This window comes from Lepus europaeus, chromosome 17 (assembly GCF_033115175.1).
Source record: "Lepus europaeus isolate LE1 chromosome 17, mLepTim1.pri, whole genome shotgun sequence".
NCBI classification, from domain to species: domain Eukaryota; kingdom Metazoa; phylum Chordata; class Mammalia; order Lagomorpha; family Leporidae; genus Lepus; species Lepus europaeus.
The window spans coordinates 8,349,967-8,368,987 of NC_084843.1; the positions used below are offsets into that span (position 1 = coordinate 8,349,967).

Below are 19,021 nucleotides of genomic sequence, written 5' to 3' on the forward strand. Positions count from 1 at the left end.
TCACAGGGAGAGCTGCACAGGGAGAGACGGCAGCTTCAGACCCACCCCATGTTCAACAGCTTGTTGGCATCAGCACTGGCCTGTAGGGGTTCTGGAAAGGGTCAGAGGAGAGCAGGACCATGGTCAGACCCCTCACCCACTCTATTCAGTTCATTCGTCCTCTACTTCAGACGAGGAAACATGTCCTGGCAGGCCCAGCAAGGGCCCCAGGCTTGTCCTTAACTCTTGGACCAGAGGCATTCTTGTGCATATGAGCCAAACCCAAATGGACTTGAGGACCAACACCCAGGCTACGTCAGGCTCTAGTAAGAGCCTTGGGGCTCCACTTTCCACTCCACTAACACAGGGAGACGGAATGGCAGGGCAAAGGCAGCCTCACCATGTCAGTGGCAAGTCCACTGTTTACCCGGAGCTGGAGGGCTAGCACCTGGGTAGCTGAAGGGATGGTTTACCTGTGGTGGATACAGGTGGCGCTGTGGTTGTCAATCCATCTGGAATCGGCAACAAGGAAAAAAGCCAACATTAGACTGGCACAGAAAAGGACTGGAAGAAGAAGCTCTCTTGGTCAGGCAGGTATCATGACAGCACTTGCGTCCTGGTTCCTGCCCACTCACTCCCCATCCATCACCTGGGCAAGGCTCCACCCAAGCTTATCCATGGGCAATGGCTAGGCTGAAGCACACACTCACCCCATCCCCTCTCTCGGCGAGCAATGTTCAAAACTAGCACACCGGGGCTGCTGTGGGGGTGCAGTCAGTTAAACCACCTCTTGGGTCGCAGGTGTCACCCTTGGAATTCAGGTCCAAATACTAGCTACCCCACGTCGGATCCTGTATGCTGATAATGTGCCTGGGAAGCAGCAGGCAATGCCCCAAGTACGTGAGAGCCTGTCACTCTAGTGGGGCACCAAGATGAGGTTTCCTTCCGGCTTGGGCTCGGTCCACTGCAGCCTGTTGTGGTTGTTTATTTCGTGTACCAGCATATGAAAGATTTTCCAGTGCTCTCTCTGTATTTCTCTGTCACTTCGTCATTCAGATACAAAATTACAATTTTTTTTTAAAAAATCTACAAAACATTTCCTGCTTCCCCATATGGCCTATCGGCCACATAGCGATCTGGCACATGCTCCAGACTCTGAACTGGAGCCACTCGGTAAGGGAAGTGGGAGGCCTGCGGGAGAGACCTGGATTCACTTCTTCCTAACACAGCAGAGCAATTCATTTCTCCAAACATACAGGCGGCAGGACCTCTGCCCCTCATGGGTGGAGATATCAAGTGCGGCACCTGCAGGCGGCTCACAGAGGTGGACAGAGGTACCCAGACTGTCCTGATCTATGAGCAGAAGCTCAGAAGTGGCAGAACAGTCTCAGACACTTCAAGTCAGCATTCGCCACAAAAGGCTCAACATTCCCGGAAGACAGGTCACTTTTGTGAATGTGCCAGGGATGCCAACTAGGAGAGCAGCAATCTAGGGAGTTCAATCCAGATGGAGAGATGACAGGACAGGCGCCGTGGGAATCCTCATGTCCGGTCAAGAAGCCCTTGTGGGAGTCCCAGGCTTCAGAGCGAGGGAAAGTAACAAACCCCGCAGTGTCAGCCAAGATGGAGGAGGTGGTGCCCGTGGGGAAGACGGGCAGGGACGCAGCAGACAAGCACACGGAGGGCTCACTGACAAGCTGGGCACAAGCCGGAGATCTGTGACTGCAGAGGGAGGGGCACACCGAGCACAGAAGCCCCCAGGATGCCCGGTCCAGGAGTCTCAGCAAATTGACCCCCTGAGCTGATGGTCTCCCTGCCCCACTGTGTGCACACTGCCACTGTCCACCTGAACTCTTCAACCTCCAGCAAGCTGACCCTGCATCCCTCTGCCATGCCTGATCCTCTGGCTGAGGTCACCTCTCCAACAGGATAACGTCACCCCCTGGCCCAGGACAGGCCACCGAGGCCTGGGCAGTCACACCCAGCAGACCTGTACACGGCCACCCCAAGCACTGAGCTGATGAGGACCACAACTCCCCGATCCCTGGGAGTACTATTCTGAGGCTCTATGTGCTTCCTAAACATAGCCTCGGCCAGTAGGCTCCATCCCTGAGGTCCAATCACGCTCCTAACAAGCCACTTTCTCCTCCCCGCCAGTCCTATGCCCACCCTCCCATCCCAGCCTCAGCTCTCCAGAATCCTAAGAGACCACTGACCCGAGAATCTGTTCCAAGTAGAGGCTGCCCACAGCACCCAGGGTCGCAGTCACCCAGGAGAGGAGAGGCTTGAACAGCCACCACTCTGAAAGTGTCTGACCATGACCAGGATGCCTGGGACCACTGCGGGTGGGGATCCAGGGAAAATGAAAGGCCTCTGAGCTTCTGCCCCCAGGAGGATGGAGACTGAGCCCAACACTGCTGGCCAAGTCAGCTGCAAGCCAATGCTGCCCTCAGCAGGTGGACTGGACACGCACTGACCAGGCCATGCTGCCTACGGGGAGCCCGACACTGTACTCTGCAGTCGGTTAACCAAGGAAACCCCAGATCCTCCAGAAACCAAGAGGTGCTGGCGCGGCTGCCCTGAGAAGCCTCTCCCTCTGCACACGGTCCTGTCTCAGGGCAGCAGACACAGCCCTGACACCAGGTTTAAGTCGTTGTCATGGCGCATTTCCCGGGAGGGAGCCAGCAGACTGGGCACCCACCTGAGCAGATGACTCCTGCGTCCTCCTGGTGGCCACAGTTGTGGGAGAGCCAGCCACTGTGTGAGCAGTTCCACAGGTACGGCTCTTGGCCCGAGCAGGACACGTCATCCAAGAAAATGGATCCCGAACCCTGCCCGAAGCTGGCACTTCCTGGGGCTGACACAGCCCAGCCACAGCCCAGCTGCCTGCAGACCACGCTGGCGTCGTTGATGTCCCAGTTGTCGTCACACACGGTGCCCCAGGAGCCCCGGTACAGGACCTCCACCCGGCCCTGGCACTGGTTTCCTCCATTCACCAGTCTCACAGCCAAACGCGAATCTGGTCCTAGAGGACACAAAATGATTGGTGTCTGAATCCTTCTTACAGTGTGGAAGTCAAGACGGTGTAGCTTGTGGGTGGCCCAGTCCACACACCAACAAAGAAGGCCCCTCGTAATGTTGTGACCAGGGGCATGGAGGCAGCCTCCTGCCCTCGCGGTCACTGCACTCTCCTCACAAGTGCATCCCGGGGACAGACCCTGCTGGACGCCACATTGGATCCTCCTCGTCCCTCTGTCTGGAATGTTCATTACAACAGGCTTTTCCCTCCACACTCTGACCATTTATGGAAGGCTGCCTTGGACACCAAGGTAGACACTGAGGCTTGGTATCAAAACCTCAACCGGGTCAGGGAGCCAACCGGGGCTGACCACATTTACTGAGAGCTGGAAGAACAGGTGCAGTAACCAACCCCCACCAGCACCCTGCGCCACAGGAGCACCACTCTGTCTCTACCATGACGCCAGCATCCTGGACTAGGTTTGGGGAGCAGCAGAACACAGATCGAGGCCAAGTGCAGCCAGTCATCAGGTGCACAGCTGCAAGCACACATAGCCAGGCTGAGCGACAGCACAGATAAACGCTGCTGTCCATACAGACTATGGGTGTGACCTCTTGGGACAATAACCAGCTCAGAAAAGATCTGCCAGAGGGGGGCTCTGCTGCTCGGCCTGGACACCAGGGCCTGCTGAGACGTCACAGCTCCCTCTCAGAGATGACTGAAGGTGACATAAAGCACCACCTAGGGCAGGACACAAGGTGCACAGAGCATAGAGCTGGCAACGGAATGGTCAGCAGCCCAGACCTGCTACACGTGCCCATGCTCTGCTAGTGTGGGAAGACCCACGGACACCACCGTCAGGGCACCGCGGCGACTCTCCTTAGAAGACCATCCTTGGCCTCCTGCATCCATGCCCACATCGAAGCGTATGAGGATTCCCCTTCTCCCGCACAAGGACCTCCCACCATGCACTGAGATGAGCAGAACCAGGAACAGACCCGCCTTCCACCTCGGCTGCTCTGAGTGTCTGCGGGGGTCCCGTCTGCCCACAGAAGGGGCCAAGCAGATCTTTCAGCTAAATTATCATCTAGTCAAACTGAGTCAACTGGAGCCAGTGTCGTTCCAGAGCCACCAGGAAAACTTGGCTGAGACCAGGGTTATGCTGTGTCTGCAGGAGAAAGTGCAATTTCCCCAAGAGAAGGACCCAGCAGAGCCCGTGGGGCCAGGACCCGACGAGGAGGGGAGGAGAGCAGGCATTGGACCGGAGGAGGTGCAGAGCAGCCATCAGAGTGGGGGGTTAGTGACGAATCTCTGCAGGTGCAGCCCATGTGCCAGAGCATCTTTGAGCTTCCTAAGGCCGGGACCTCATGGAAGCCGCACCCTAGAGCTTGAAGGCAAAGCTCCACAGCCCAGAGTTTCCATGGAGCATGAGCCCAGATGTGGATCCCAGTCGGTGAGCCACACAACACCCATCCCAAAGCCACCACATGTCTGATTCAAGGCAGAAGCAGCTTCCACACATACAAGTCTCATGTTCCCAAGCACAGTTCTGGAAGTGATGCCGGGGACCAGGACAAAGCTTCTCCATTCCAGGAAAGAAGCCATGGGATGAGGAGACCCACCTGAGCAGACGACCCCCGCGTCCTCGTGGTGTCCACAGTTATGGGAGAGCCAGCCACGGTGGGAACAGCTCCACAGGTTGGGCTCGCTGCCTGAGCAGCTCACGTCATCCAGGACAATCGACCCCGAGCCCTGACCGAACCGGGCACTGGCTGGGGCGGACAGGGCCGTGCCACAGCCCAGCTGTCTGCACACCACGTGAGCGTCATTGAGGTCCCAGCTGTCGTCACACACGGTGCCCCAGGAACCCTGGTACAGGACCTCCACCCGGCCCTCACACCGGTCACTTCCATTCACCAGTCTCAGTTGCAAACCGGATATATCCACTAGAGGAAAGCAAAGGACAGGTCATCCATCCCTGTCTTGAGCATAAGGATCCACGTCATGCTTCACACCTAGAAGACTCTTCTAGATCCAAGGCACCTGAGCTGGTGTCGCCATCAAATGTACACAGAGATTGAACTTTTCAAGTAAAAAGAGCAAGGACAATCTAGTGTCCCAGGACCAAGGAAGCTCCAGTTTTGGGGAGCACAGTTAGGGGGCACATGATCAATGTGGAAGAGACTGCACGTCCTCTCCACTCCCAGCCCTTGGCACCTTCACAGGGAGAGCTGCACAGGGAGAGACGGCAGCTTCAGACCCACCCCATGTTCAACAGCTTGTTGGCATCAGCACTGGCCTGTAGGGGTTCTGGAAAGGGTCAGAGGAGAGCAGGACCATGGTCAGACCCCTCACCCACTCTATTCAGTTCATTCGTCCTCTACTTCAGACGAGGAAACATGTCCTGGCAGGCCCAGCAAGGGCCCCAGGCTTGTCCTTAACTCTTGGACCAGAGGCATTCTTGTGCATATGAGCCAAACCCAAATGGACTTGAGGACCAACACCCAGGCTACGTCAGGCTCTAGTAAGAGCCTTGGGGCTCCACTTTCCACTCCACTAACACAGGGAGACGGAATGGCAGGGCAAAGGCAGCCTCACCATGTCAGTGGCAAGTCCACTGTTTACCCGGAGCTGGAGGGCTAGCACCTGGGTAGCTGAAGGGATGGTTTACCTGTGGTGGATACAGGTGGCGCTGTGGTTGTCAATCCATCTGGAATCGGCAACAAGGAAAAAAGCCAACATTAGACTGGCACAGAAAAGGACTGGAAGAAGAAGCTCTCTTGGTCAGGCAGGTATCATGACAGCACTTGCGTCCTGGTTCCTGCCCACTCACTCCCCATCCATCACCTGGGCAAGGCTCCACCCAAGCTTATCCATGGGCAATGGCTAGGCTGAAGCACACACTCACCCCATCCCCTCTCTCGGCGAGCAATGTTCAAAACTAGCACACCGGGGCTGCTGTGGGGGTGCAGTCAGTTAAACCACCTCTTGGGTCGCAGGTGTCACCCTTGGAATTCAGGTCCAAATACTAGCTACCCCACGTCGGATCCTGTATGCTGATAATGTGCCTGGGAAGCAGCAGGCAATGCCCCAAGTACGTGAGAGCCTGTCACTCTAGTGGGGCACCAAGATGAGGTTTCCTTCCGGCTTGGGCTCGGTCCACTGCAGCCTGTTGTGGTTGTTTATTTCGTGTACCAGCATATGAAAGATTTTCCAGTGCTCTCTCTGTATTTCTCTGTCACTTCGTCATTCAGATACAAAATTACAATTTTTTTTTAAAAAATCTACAAAACATTTCCTGCTTCCCCATATGGCCTATCGGCCACATAGCGATCTGGCACATGCTCCAGACTCTGAACTGGAGCCACTCGGTAAGGGAAGTGGGAGGCCTGCGGGAGAGACCTGGATTCACTTCTTCCTAACACAGCAGAGCAATTCATTTCTCCAAACATACAGGCGGCAGGACCTCTGCCCCTCATGGGTGGAGATATCAAGTGCGGCACCTGCAGGCGGCTCACAGAGGTGGACAGAGGTACCCAGACTGTCCTGATCTATGAGCAGAAGCTCAGAAGTGGCAGAACAGTCTCAGACACTTCAAGTCAGCATTCGCCACAAAAGGCTCAACATTCCCGGAAGACAGGTCACTTTTGTGAATGTGCCAGGGATGCCAACTAGGAGAGCAGCAATCTAGGGAGTTCAATCCAGATGGAGAGATGACAGGACAGGCGCCGTGGGAATCCTCATGTCCGGTCAAGAAGCCCTTGTGGGAGTCCCAGGCTTCAGAGCGAGGGAAAGTAACAAACCCCGCAGTGTCAGCCAAGATGGAGGAGGTGGTGCCCGTGGGGAAGACGGGCAGGGACGCAGCAGACAAGCACACGGAGGGCTCACTGACAAGCTGGGCACAAGCCGGAGATCTGTGACTGCAGAGGGAGGGGCACACCGAGCACAGAAGCCCCCAGGATGCCCGGTCCAGGAGTCTCAGCAAATTGACCCCCTGAGCTGATGGTCTCCCTGCCCCACTGTGTGCACACTGCCACTGTCCACCTGAACTCTTCAACCTCCAGCAAGCTGACCCTGCATCCCTCTGCCATGCCTGATCCTCTGGCTGAGGTCACCTCTCCAACAGGATAACGTCACCCCCTGGCCCAGGACAGGCCACCGAGGCCTGGGCAGTCACACCCAGCAGACCTGTACACGGCCACCCCAAGCACTGAGCTGATGAGGACCACAACTCCCCGATCCCTGGGAGTACTATTCTGAGGCTCTATGTGCTTCCTAAACATAGCCTCGGCCAGTAGGCTCCATCCCTGAGGTCCAATCACGCTCCTAACAAGCCACTTTCTCCTCCCCGCCAGTCCTATGCCCACCCTCCCATCCCAGCCTCAGCTCTCCAGAATCCTAAGAGACCACTGACCCGAGAATCTGTTCCAAGTAGAGGCTGCCCACAGCACCCAGGGTCGCAGTCACCCAGGAGAGGAGAGGCTTGAACAGCCACCACTCTGAAAGTGTCTGACCATGACCAGGATGCCTGGGACCACTGCGGGTGGGGATCCAGGGAAAATGAAAGGCCTCTGAGCTTCTGCCCCCAGGAGGATGGAGACTGAGCCCAACACTGCTGGCCAAGTCAGCTGCAAGCCAATGCTGCCCTCAGCAGGTGGACTGGACACGCACTGACCAGGCCATGCTGCCTACGGGGAGCCCGACACTGTACTCTGCAGTCGGTTAACCAAGGAAACCCCAGATCCTCCAGAAACCAAGAGGTGCTGGCGCGGCTGCCCTGAGAAGCCTCTCCCTCTGCACACGGTCCTGTCTCAGGGCAGCAGACACAGCCCTGACACCAGGTTTAAGTCGTTGTCATGGCGCATTTCCCGGGAGGGAGCCAGCAGACTGGGCACCCACCTGAGCAGATGACTCCTGCGTCCTCCTGGTGGCCACAGTTGTGGGAGAGCCAGCCACTGTGTGAGCAGTTCCACAGGTACGGCTCTTGGCCCGAGCAGGACACGTCATCCAAGAAAATGGATCCCGAACCCTGCCCGAAGCTGGCACTTCCTGGGGCTGACACAGCCCAGCCACAGCCCAGCTGCCTGCAGACCACGCTGGCGTCGTTGATGTCCCAGTTGTCGTCACACACGGTGCCCCAGGAGCCCCGGTACAGGACCTCCACCCGGCCCTGGCACTGGTTTCCTCCATTCACCAGTCTCACAGCCAAACGCGAATCTGGTCCTAGAGGACACAAAATGATTGGTGTCTGAATCCTTCTTACAGTGTGGAAGTCAAGACGGTGTAGCTTGTGGGTGGCCCAGTCCACACACCAACAAAGAAGGCCCCTCGTAATGTTGTGACCAGGGGCATGGAGGCAGCCTCCTGCCCTCGCGGTCACTGCACTCTCCTCACAAGTGCATCCCGGGGACAGACCCTGCTGGACGCCACATTGGATCCTCCTCGTCCCTCTGTCTGGAATGTTCATTACAACAGGCTTTTCCCTCCACACTCTGACCATTTATGGAAGGCTGCCTTGGACACCAAGGTAGACACTGAGGCTTGGTATCAAAACCTCAACCGGGTCAGGGAGCCAACCGGGGCTGACCACATTTACTGAGAGCTGGAAGAACAGGTGCAGTAACCAACCCCCACCAGCACCCTGCGCCACAGGAGCACCACTCTGTCTCTACCATGACGCCAGCATCCTGGACTAGGTTTGGGGAGCAGCAGAACACAGATCGAGGCCAAGTGCAGCCAGTCATCAGGTGCACAGCTGCAAGCACACATAGCCAGGCTGAGCGACAGCACAGATAAACGCTGCTGTCCATACAGACTATGGGTGTGACCTCTTGGGACAATAACCAGCTCAGAAAAGATCTGCCAGAGGGGGGCTCTGCTGCTCGGCCTGGACACCAGGGCCTGCTGAGACGTCACAGCTCCCTCTCAGAGATGACTGAAGGTGACATAAAGCACCACCTAGGGCAGGACACAAGGTGCACAGAGCATAGAGCTGGCAACGGAATGGTCAGCAGCCCAGACCTGCTACACGTGCCCATGCTCTGCTAGTGTGGGAAGACCCACGGACACCACCGTCAGGGCACCGCGGCGACTCTCCTTAGAAGACCATCCTTGGCCTCCTGCATCCATGCCCACATCGAAGCGTATGAGGATTCCCCTTCTCCCGCACAAGGACCTCCCACCATGCACTGAGATGAGCAGAACCAGGAACAGACCCGCCTTCCACCTCGGCTGCTCTGAGTGTCTGCGGGGGTCCCGTCTGCCCACAGAAGGGGCTAAGCAGATCTTTCAGCTAAATTATCATCTAGTCAAACTGAGTCAACTGGAGCCAGTGTCGTTCCAGAGCCACCAGGAAAAATTGGCTGAGACCAGGGTTATGCTGTGTCTGCAGGAGAAAGTGCAATTTACCCAAGAGAAGGACCCAGCAGAGCCCGTGGGGCCAGGACCCGACGAGGAGGGGAGGAGAGCAGGCATTGGACCGGAGGAGGTGCAGAGCAGCCATCAGAGTGGGGGGTTAGTGACGAATCTCTGCAGGTGCAGCCCATGTGCCAGAGCATCTTTGAGCTTCCTAAGGCCGGGACCTCATGGAAGCCGCACCCTAGAGCTTGAAGGCAAAGCTCCACAGCCCAGAGTTTCCATGGAGCATGAGCCCAGATGTGGATCCCAGTCGGTGAGCCACACAACACCCATCCCAAAGCCACCACATGTCTGATTCAAGGCAGAAGCAGCTTCCACACATACAAGTCTCATGTTCCCAAGCACAGTTCTGGAAGTGATGCCGGGGACCAGGACAAAGCTTTCTCCATTCCAGGAAAGAAGCCATGGGATGAGGAGACCCACCTGAGCAGACGACCCCCGCGTCCTCGTGGTGTCCACAGTTATGGGAGAGCCAGCCACGGTGGGAACAGCTCCACAGGTTGGGCTCGCTGCCTGAGCAGCTCACGTCATCCAGGACAATCGACCCCGAGCCCTGACCGAACCGGGCACTGGCTGGGGCGGACAGGGCCGTGCCACAGCCCAGCTGTCTGCACACCACGTGAGCGTCATTGAGGTCCCAGCTGTCGTCACACACGGTGCCCCAGGAACCCTGGTACAGGACCTCCACCCGGCCCTCACACCGGTCACTTCCATTCACCAGTCTCAGTTGCAAACCAGATATATCCACTAGAGGAAAGCAAAGGACAGGTCATCCATCCCTGTCTTGAGCATAAGGATCCACGTCATGCTTCACACCTAGAAGACTCTTCTAGATCCAAGGCACCTGAGCTGGTGTCGCCATCAAATGTACACAGAGATTGAACTTTTCAAGTAAAAAGAGCAAGGACAATCTAGTGTCCCAGGACCAAGGAAGCTCCAGTTTTGGGGAGCACAGTTAGGGGGCACATGATCAATGTGGAAGAGACTGCACGTCCTCTCCACTCCCAGCCCTTGGCACCTTCACAGGGAGAGCTGCACAGGGAGAGACGGCAGCTTCAGACCCACCCCATGTTCAACAGCTTGTTGGCATCAGCACTGGCCTGTAGGGGTTCTGGAAAGGGTCAGAGGAGAGCAGGACCATGGTCAGACCCCTCACCCACTCTATTCAGTTCATTCGTCCTCTACTTCAGACGAGGAAACATGTCCTGGCAGGCCCAGCAAGGGCCCCAGGCTTGTCCTTAACTCTTGGACCAGAGGCATTCTTGTGCATATGAGCCAAACCCAAATGGACTTGAGGACCAACACCCAGGCTACGTCAGGCTCTAGTAAGAGCCTTGGGGCTCCACTTTCCACTCCACTAACACAGGGAGACGGAATGGCAGGGCAAAGGCAGCCTCACCATGTCAGTGGCAAGTCCACTGTTTACCCGGAGCTGGAGGGCTAGCACCTGGGTAGCTGAAGGGATGGTTTACCTGTGGTGGATACAGGTGGCGCTGTGGTTGTCAATCCATCTGGAATCGGCAACAAGGAAAAAAGCCAACATTAGACTGGCACAGAAAAGGACTGGAAGAAGAAGCTCTCTTGGTCAGGCAGGTATCATGACAGCACTTGCGTCCTGGTTCCTGCCCACTCACTCCCCATCCATCACCTGGGCAAGGCTCCACCCAAGCTTATCCATGGGCAATGGCTAGGCTGAAGCACACACTCACCCCATCCCCTCTCTCGGCGAGCAATGTTCAAAACTAGCACACCGGGGCTGCTGTGGGGGTGCAGTCAGTTAAACCACCTCTTGGGTCGCAGGTGTCACCCTTGGAATTCAGGTCCAAATACTAGCTACCCCACGTCGGATCCTGTATGCTGATAATGTGCCTGGGAAGCAGCAGGCAATGCCCCAAGTACGTGAGAGCCTGTCACTCTAGTGGGGCACCAAGATGAGGTTTCCTTCCGGCTTGGGCTCGGTCCACTGCAGCCTGTTGTGGTTGTTTATTTCGTGTACCAGCATATGAAAGATTTTCCAGTGCTCTCTCTGTATTTCTCTGTCACTTCGTCATTCAGATACAAAATTACAATTTTTTTTTAAAAAATCTACAAAACATTTCCTGCTTCCCCATATGGCCTATCGGCCACATAGCGATCTGGCACATGCTCCAGACTCTGAACTGGAGCCACTCGGTAAGGGAAGTGGGAGGCCTGCGGGAGAGACCTGGATTCACTTCTTCCTAACACAGCAGAGCAATTCATTTCTCCAAACATACAGGCGGCAGGACCTCTGCCCCTCATGGGTGGAGATATCAAGTGCGGCACCTGCAGGCGGCTCACAGAGGTGGACAGAGGTACCCAGACTGTCCTGATCTATGAGCAGAAGCTCAGAAGTGGCAGAACAGTCTCAGACACTTCAAGTCAGCATTCGCCACAAAAGGCTCAACATTCCCGGAAGACAGGTCACTTTTGTGAATGTGCCAGGGATGCCAACTAGGAGAGCAGCAATCTAGGGAGTTCAATCCAGATGGAGAGATGACAGGACAGGCGCCGTGGGAATCCTCATGTCCGGTCAAGAAGCCCTTGTGGGAGTCCCAGGCTTCAGAGCGAGGGAAAGTAACAAACCCCGCAGTGTCAGCCAAGATGGAGGAGGTGGTGCCCGTGGGGAAGACGGGCAGGGACGCAGCAGACAAGCACACAGAGGGCTCACTGACAAGCTGGGCACAAGCCGGAGATCTGTGACTGCAGAGGGAGGGGCACACCGAGCACAGAAGCCCCCAGGATGCCCGGTCCAGGAGTCTCAGCAAATTGACCCCCTGAGCTGATGGTCTCCCTGCCCCACTGTGTGCACACTGCCACTGTCCACCTGAACTCTTCAACCTCCAGCAAGCTGACCCTGCATCCCTCTGCCATGCCTGATCCTCTGGCTGAGGTCACCTCTCCAACAGGATAACGTCACCCCCTGGCCCAGGACAGGCCACCGAGGCCTGGGCAGTCACACCCAGCAGACCTGTACACGGCCACCCCAAGCACTGAGCTGATGAGGACCACAACTCCCCGATCCCTGGGAGTACTATTCTGAGGCTCTATGTGCTTCCTAAACATAGCCTCGGCCAGTAGGCTCCATCCCTGAGGTCCAATCACGCTCCTAACAAGCCACTTTCTCCTCCCCGCCAGTCCTATGCCCACCCTCCCATCCCAGCCTCAGCTCTCCAGAATCCTAAGAGACCACTGACCCGAGAATCTGTTCCAAGTAGAGGCTGCCCACAGCACCCAGGGTCGCAGTCACCCAGGAGAGGAGAGGCTTGAACAGCCACCACTCTGAAAGTGTCTGACCATGACCAGGATGCCTGGGACCACTGCGGGTGGGGATCCAGGGAAAATGAAAGGCCTCTGAGCTTCTGCCCCCAGGAGGATGGAGACTGAGCCCAACACTGCTGGCCAAGTCAGCTGCAAGCCAATGCTGCCCTCAGCAGGTGGACTGGACACGCACTGACCAGGCCATGCTGCCTACGGGGAGCCCGACACTGTACTCTGCAGTCGGTTAACCAAGGAAACCCCAGATCCTCCAGAAACCAAGAGGTGCTGGCGCGGCTGCCCTGAGAAGCCTCTCCCTCTGCACACGGTCCTGTCTCAGGGCAGCAGACACAGCCCTGACACCAGGTTTAAGTCGTTGTCATGGCGCATTTCCCGGGAGGGAGCCAGCAGACTGGGCACCCACCTGAGCAGATGACTCCTGCGTCCTCCTGGTGGCCACAGTTGTGGGAGAGCCAGCCACTGTGTGAGCAGTTCCACAGGTACGGCTCTTGGCCCGAGCAGGACACGTCATCCAAGAAAATGGATCCCGAACCCTGCCCGAAGCTGGCACTTCCTGGGGCTGACACAGCCCAGCCACAGCCCAGCTGCCTGCAGACCACGCTGGCGTCGTTGATGTCCCAGTTGTCGTCACACACGGTGCCCCAGGAGCCCCGGTACAGGACCTCCACCCGGCCCTGGCACTGGTTTCCTCCATTCACCAGTCTCACAGCCAAACGCGAATCTGGTCCTAGAGGACACAAAATGATTGGTGTCTGAATCCTTCTTACAGTGTGGAAGTCAAGACGGTGTAGCTTGTGGGTGGCCCAGTCCACACACCAACAAAGAAGGCCCCTCGTAATGTTGTGACCAGGGGCATGGAGGCAGCCTCCTGCCCTCGCGGTCACTGCACTCTCCTCACAAGTGCATCCCGGGGACAGACCCTGCTGGACGCCACATTGGATCCTCCTCGTCCCTCTGTCTGGAATGTTCATTACAACAGGCTTTTCCCTCCACACTCTGACCATTTATGGAAGGCTGCCTTGGACACCAAGGTAGACACTGAGGCTTGGTATCAAAACCTCAACCGGGTCAGGGAGCCAACCGGGGCTGACCACATTTACTGAGAGCTGGAAGAACAGGTGCAGTAACCAACCCCCACCAGCACCCTGCGCCACAGGAGCACCACTCTGTCTCTACCATGACGCCAGCATCCTGGACTAGGTTTGGGGAGCAGCAGAACACAGATCGAGGCCAAGTGCAGCCAGTCATCAGGTGCACAGCTGCAAGCACACATAGCCAGGCTGAGCGACAGCACAGATAAACGCTGCTGTCCATACAGACTATGGGTGTGACCTCTTGGGACAATAACCAGCTCAGAAAAGATCTGCCAGAGGGGGGCTCTGCTGCTCGGCCTGGACACCAGGGCCTGCTGAGACGTCACAGCTCCCTCTCAGAGATGACTGAAGGTGACATAAAGCACCACCTAGGGCAGGACACAAGGTGCACAGAGCATAGAGCTGGCAACGGAATGGTCAGCAGCCCAGACCTGCTACACGTGCCCATGCTCTGCTAGTGTGGGAAGACCCACGGACACCACCGTCAGGGCACCGCGGCGACTCTCCTTAGAAGACCATCCTTGGCCTCCTGCATCCATGCCCACATCGAAGCGTATGAGGATTCCCCTTCTCCCGCACAAGGACCTCCCACCATGCACTGAGATGAGCAGAACCAGGAACAGACCCGCCTTCCACCTCGGCTGCTCTGAGTGTCTGCGGGGGTCCCGTCTGCCCACAGAAGGGGCTAAGCAGATCTTTCAGCTAAATTATCATCTAGTCAAACTGAGTCAACTGGAGCCAGTGTCGTTCCAGAGCCACCAGGAAAACTTGGCTGAGACCAGGGTTATGCTGTGTCTGCAGGAGAAAGTGCAATTTCCCCAAGAGAAGGACCCAGCAGAGCCCGTGGGGCCAGGACCCGACGAGGAGGGGAGGAGAGCAGGCATTGGACCGGAGGAGGTGCAGAGCAGCCATCAGAGTGGGGGGTTAGTGACGAATCTCGGCAGGTGCAGCCCATGTGCCAGAGCATCTCTGAACTTCCTAGGGAGGGACTGCATGGCAGCTGCACCCTAGAGCCTGAAGGCAATGCCATGGCCCTGAGATTCCATGGAGCATGAGCCCAGATGTGGATCCCAATCGGTGAGCCACACAACACCCATCCCAGAGCCACGGCTTGTCTGCCTAAGGGCAGAAGCAGCTTCCACACATACAAGCACAGTTCTGGAAGTGATGCCGGGGACCAGGACAAAGCTTTCTCCATTCCAGGAAAGAAGCCATGGGATGAGGAGACCCACCTGAGCAGACGACCCCCGCGTCCTCGTGGTGTCCACAGTTATGGGAGAGCCAGCCACGGTGGGAACAGCTCCACAGGTTGGGCTCGCTGCCTGAGCAGCTCACGTCATCCAGGACAATCGACCCCGAGCCCTGACCGAACCGGGCACTGGCTGGGGCGGACAGGGCCGTGCCACAGCCCAGCTGTCTGCACACCACGTGAGCGTCATTGAGGTCCCAGCTGTCGTCACACACGGTGCCCCAGGAACCCTGGTACAGGACCTCCACCCGGCCCTCACACCGGTCACTTCCATTCACCAGTCTCAGTTGCAAACCGGATATATCCACTAGAGGAAAGCAAAGGACAGGTCATCCATCCCTGTCTTGAGCATAAGGATCCACGTCATGCTTCACACCTAGAAGACTCTTCTAGATCCAAGGCACCTGAGCTGGTGTCGCCATCAAATGTACACAGAGATTGAACTTTTCAAGTAAAAAGAGCAAGGACAATCTAGTGTCCCAGGACCAAGGAAGCTCCAGTTTTGGGGAGCACAGTTAGGGGGCACATGATCAATGTGGAAGAGACTGCACGTCCTCTCCACTCCCAGCCCTTGGCACCTTCACAGGGAGAGCTGCACAGGGAGAGACGGCAGCTTCAGACCCACCCCATGTTCAACAGCTTGTTGGCATCAGCACTGGCCTGTAGGGGTTCTGGAAAGGGTCAGAGGAGAGCAGGACCATGGTCAGACCCCTCACCCACTCTATTCAGTTCATTCGTCCTCTACTTCAGACGAGGAAACATGTCCTGGCAGGCCCAGCAAGGGCCCCAGGCTTGTCCTTAACTCTTGGACCAGAGGCATTCTTGTGCATATGAGCCAAACCCAAATGGACTTGAGGACCAACACCCAGGCTACGTCAGGCTCTAGTAAGAGCCTTGGGGCTCCACTTTCCACTCCACTAACACAGGGAGACGGAATGGCAGGGCAAAGGCAGCCTCACCATGTCAGTGGCAAGTCCACTGTTTACCCGGAGCTGGAGGGCTAGCACCTGGGTAGCTGAAGGGATGGTTTACCTGTGGTGGATACAGGTGGCGCTGTGGTTGTCAATCCATCTGGAATCGGCAACAAGGAAAAAAGCCAACATTAGACTGGCACAGAAAAGGACTGGAAGAAGAAGCTCTCTTGGTCAGGCAGGTATCATGACAGCACTTGCGTCCTGGTTCCTGCCCACTCACTCCCCATCCATCACCTGGGCAAGGCTCCACCCAAGCTTATCCATGGGCAATGGCTAGGCTGAAGCACACACTCACCCCATCCCCTCTCTCGGCGAGCAATGTTCAAAACTAGCACACCGGGGCTGCTGTGGGGGTGCAGTCAGTTAAACCACCTCTTGGGTCGCAGGTGTCACCCTTGGAATTCAGGTCCAAATACTAGCTACCCCACGTCGGATCCTGTATGCTGATAATGTGCCTGGGAAGCAGCAGGCAATGCCCCAAGTACGTGAGAGCCTGTCACTCTAGTGGGGCACCAAGATGAGGTTTCCTTCCGGCTTGGGCTCGGTCCACTGCAGCCTGTTGTGGTTGTTTATTTCGTGTACTAGCATATGAAAGATTTTCCAGTGCTCTCTCTGTATTTCTCTGTCACTTCGTCATTCAGATACAAAATTACAATTTTTTTTAAAAAAAATCTGCACAACATTTCCTGCTTCCCCACACGGCCTATCGGCCACATAGTGATCTGGCACATGCTCCAGACTCTGAACTGGAGCCACTCGGTAAGGGAAGTGGGAGGCCTGCGGGAGAGACCTGGATTCACTTCTTCCTAACACAGCAGAGCAATTCATTTCTCCAAACATACAGGCGGCAGGACCTCTGCCCCTCATGGGTGGAGATATCAAGTGCGGCACCTGCAGGCGGCTCACAGAGGTGGACAGAGGTACCCAGACTGTCCTGATCTATGAGCAGAAGCTCAGAAGTGGCAGAACAGTCTCAGACACTTCAAGTCAGCATTCGCCACAAAAGGCTCAACATTCCCGGAAGACAGGTCACTTTTGTGAACGTGCCAGGGATGCCAACTAGGAGAGCAGCAATCTAGGGAGTTCAATCCAGATGGAGAGATGACAGGACAGGCGCCGTGGGAATCCTCATGTCCGGTCAAGAAGCCCTTGTGGGAGTCCCAGGCTTCAGAGCGAGGGAAAGTAACAAACCCCGCAGTGTCAGCCAAGATGGAGGAGGTGGTGCCCTTGGGGAAGACGGGCAGGGACGCAGCAGACAAGCACACGGAGGGCTCACTGACAAGCTGGGCACAAGCCGGAGATCTGTGACTGCAGAGGGAGGGGCACACCGAGCACAGAAGCCCCCAGGATGCCCGGTCCAGGAGTCTCAGCAAATTGACCCCCTGAGCTGATGGTCTCCCTGCCCCACTGTGTGCACACTGCCACTGTCCACCTGAACTCTTCAACCTCCAGCAAGCTGACCCTGCATCCCTCTGCCATGCCTGATCCTCTGGCTGAGGTCACCTCTCCAACAGGATAACGTCACCCCCTGGCCCAGGACAGGCCACCGAGGCCTGGGCAGTCACACCCAGCAGACCTGTACACGGCCACCCCAAGCACTGAGCTGATGAGGACCACAACTCCCCGATCCCTGGGAGTACTATTCTGAGGCTCTATGTGCTTCCTAAACATAGCCTCGGCCAGTAGGCTCCATCCCCGAGGTCCAATCACGCTCCTAACAAGCCACTTTCTCCTCCCCGCCAGTCCTATGCCCACCCTCCCATCCCAGCCTCAGCTCTCCAGAATCCTAAGAGACCACTGACCCGAGAATCTGTTCCAAGTAGAGGCTGCCCACAGCACCCAGGGTCGCAGTCACCCAGGAGAGGAGAGGCTTGAACAGCCACCACTCTGAAAGTGTCTGACCATGACCAGGATGCCTGGGACCACTGCGGGTGGGGATCCAGGGAAAATGAAAGGCCTCTGAGCTTCTGCCCCCAGGAGGATGGAGACTGAGCCCAACACTGCTGGCCAAGTCAGCTGCAAGCCAATGCTGCCCTCAGCAGGTGGACTGGACACGCACTGACCAGGCCATGCTGCCTACGGGGAGCCCGACACTGTACTCTGCAGTCGGTTAACCAAGGAAACCCCAGATCCTCCAGAAACCAAGAGGTGCTGGCGCGGCTGCCCTGAGAAGCCTCTCCCTCTGCACACGGTCCTGTCTCAGGGCAGCAGACACAGCCCTGACACCAGGTTTAAGTCGTTGTCATGGCGCATTTCCCGGGAGGGAGCCAGCAGACTGGGCACCCACCTGAGCAGATGACTCCTGCGTCCTCCTGGTGGCCACAGTTGTGGGAGAGCCAGCCACTGTGTGAGCAGTTCCACAGGTACGGCTCTTGGCCCGAGCAGGACACGTCATCCAAGAAAATGGATCCCGAACCCTGCCCGAAGCTGGCACTTCCTGGGGCTGACACAGCCCAGCCACAGCCCAGCTGCCTGCAGACCACGCTGGCGTCGTTGATGTCCCAGTTGTCGTCACACACGGTGCCCCAGGAGCCCCGGTACAGGACCTCCACCCGGCCCTGGCACTGGTTTCCTCCATTCACCAGTCTCACAGCCAAACGCGAATCTGGTCCTAGAGGACACAAAATGATTGGTGTCTGAATCCTTCTTACAGTGTGGAAGTCAAGACGGTGTAGCTTGTGGGTGGCCCAGTCCACACACCAACAAAGAAGGCCCCTCGTAATGTTGTGACCAGGGGCATGGAGGCAGCCTCCTGCCCTCGCGGTCACTGCACTCTCCTCACAAGTGCATCCCGGGGACAGACCCTGCTGGACGCCACATTGGATCCTCCTCGTCCCTCTGTCTGGAATGTTCATTACAACAGGCTTTTCCCTCCACACTCTGACCATTTATGGAAGGCTGCCTTGGACACCAAGGTAGACACTGAGGCTTGGTATCAAAACCTCAACCGGGTCAGGGAGCCAACCGGGGCTGACCACATTTACTGAGAGCT

General features: G+C 56.9%; 1 protein-coding gene across 1 annotated transcript in view; it reads right to left on the bottom strand.

Annotated features, from left to right (window-relative positions):
* The window catches only part of DMBT1 (deleted in malignant brain tumors 1), a 71,906-nt gene that overhangs the window by 20,168 nt on the left and 32,717 nt on the right, over positions 1-19,021 (bottom strand). The window contains exons 18-28 of the mRNA XM_062215181.1: positions 18,317-18,640; positions 16,088-16,126; positions 15,039-15,362; positions 13,116-13,439; positions 10,888-10,926; positions 9,839-10,162; positions 7,898-8,221; positions 5,670-5,708; positions 4,621-4,944; positions 2,681-3,004; positions 453-491 (exon numbers count right to left, since the gene is read on the bottom strand). Of these exons, the coding sequence (XP_062071165.1) occupies positions 453-491; positions 2,681-3,004; positions 4,621-4,944; positions 5,670-5,708; positions 7,898-8,221; positions 9,839-10,162; positions 10,888-10,926; positions 13,116-13,439; positions 15,039-15,362; positions 16,088-16,126; positions 18,317-18,640 (2,424 nt within the window). The remainder of the gene's footprint in view (positions 1-452; positions 492-2,680; positions 3,005-4,620; positions 4,945-5,669; positions 5,709-7,897; positions 8,222-9,838; positions 10,163-10,887; positions 10,927-13,115; positions 13,440-15,038; positions 15,363-16,087; positions 16,127-18,316; positions 18,641-19,021) is intronic.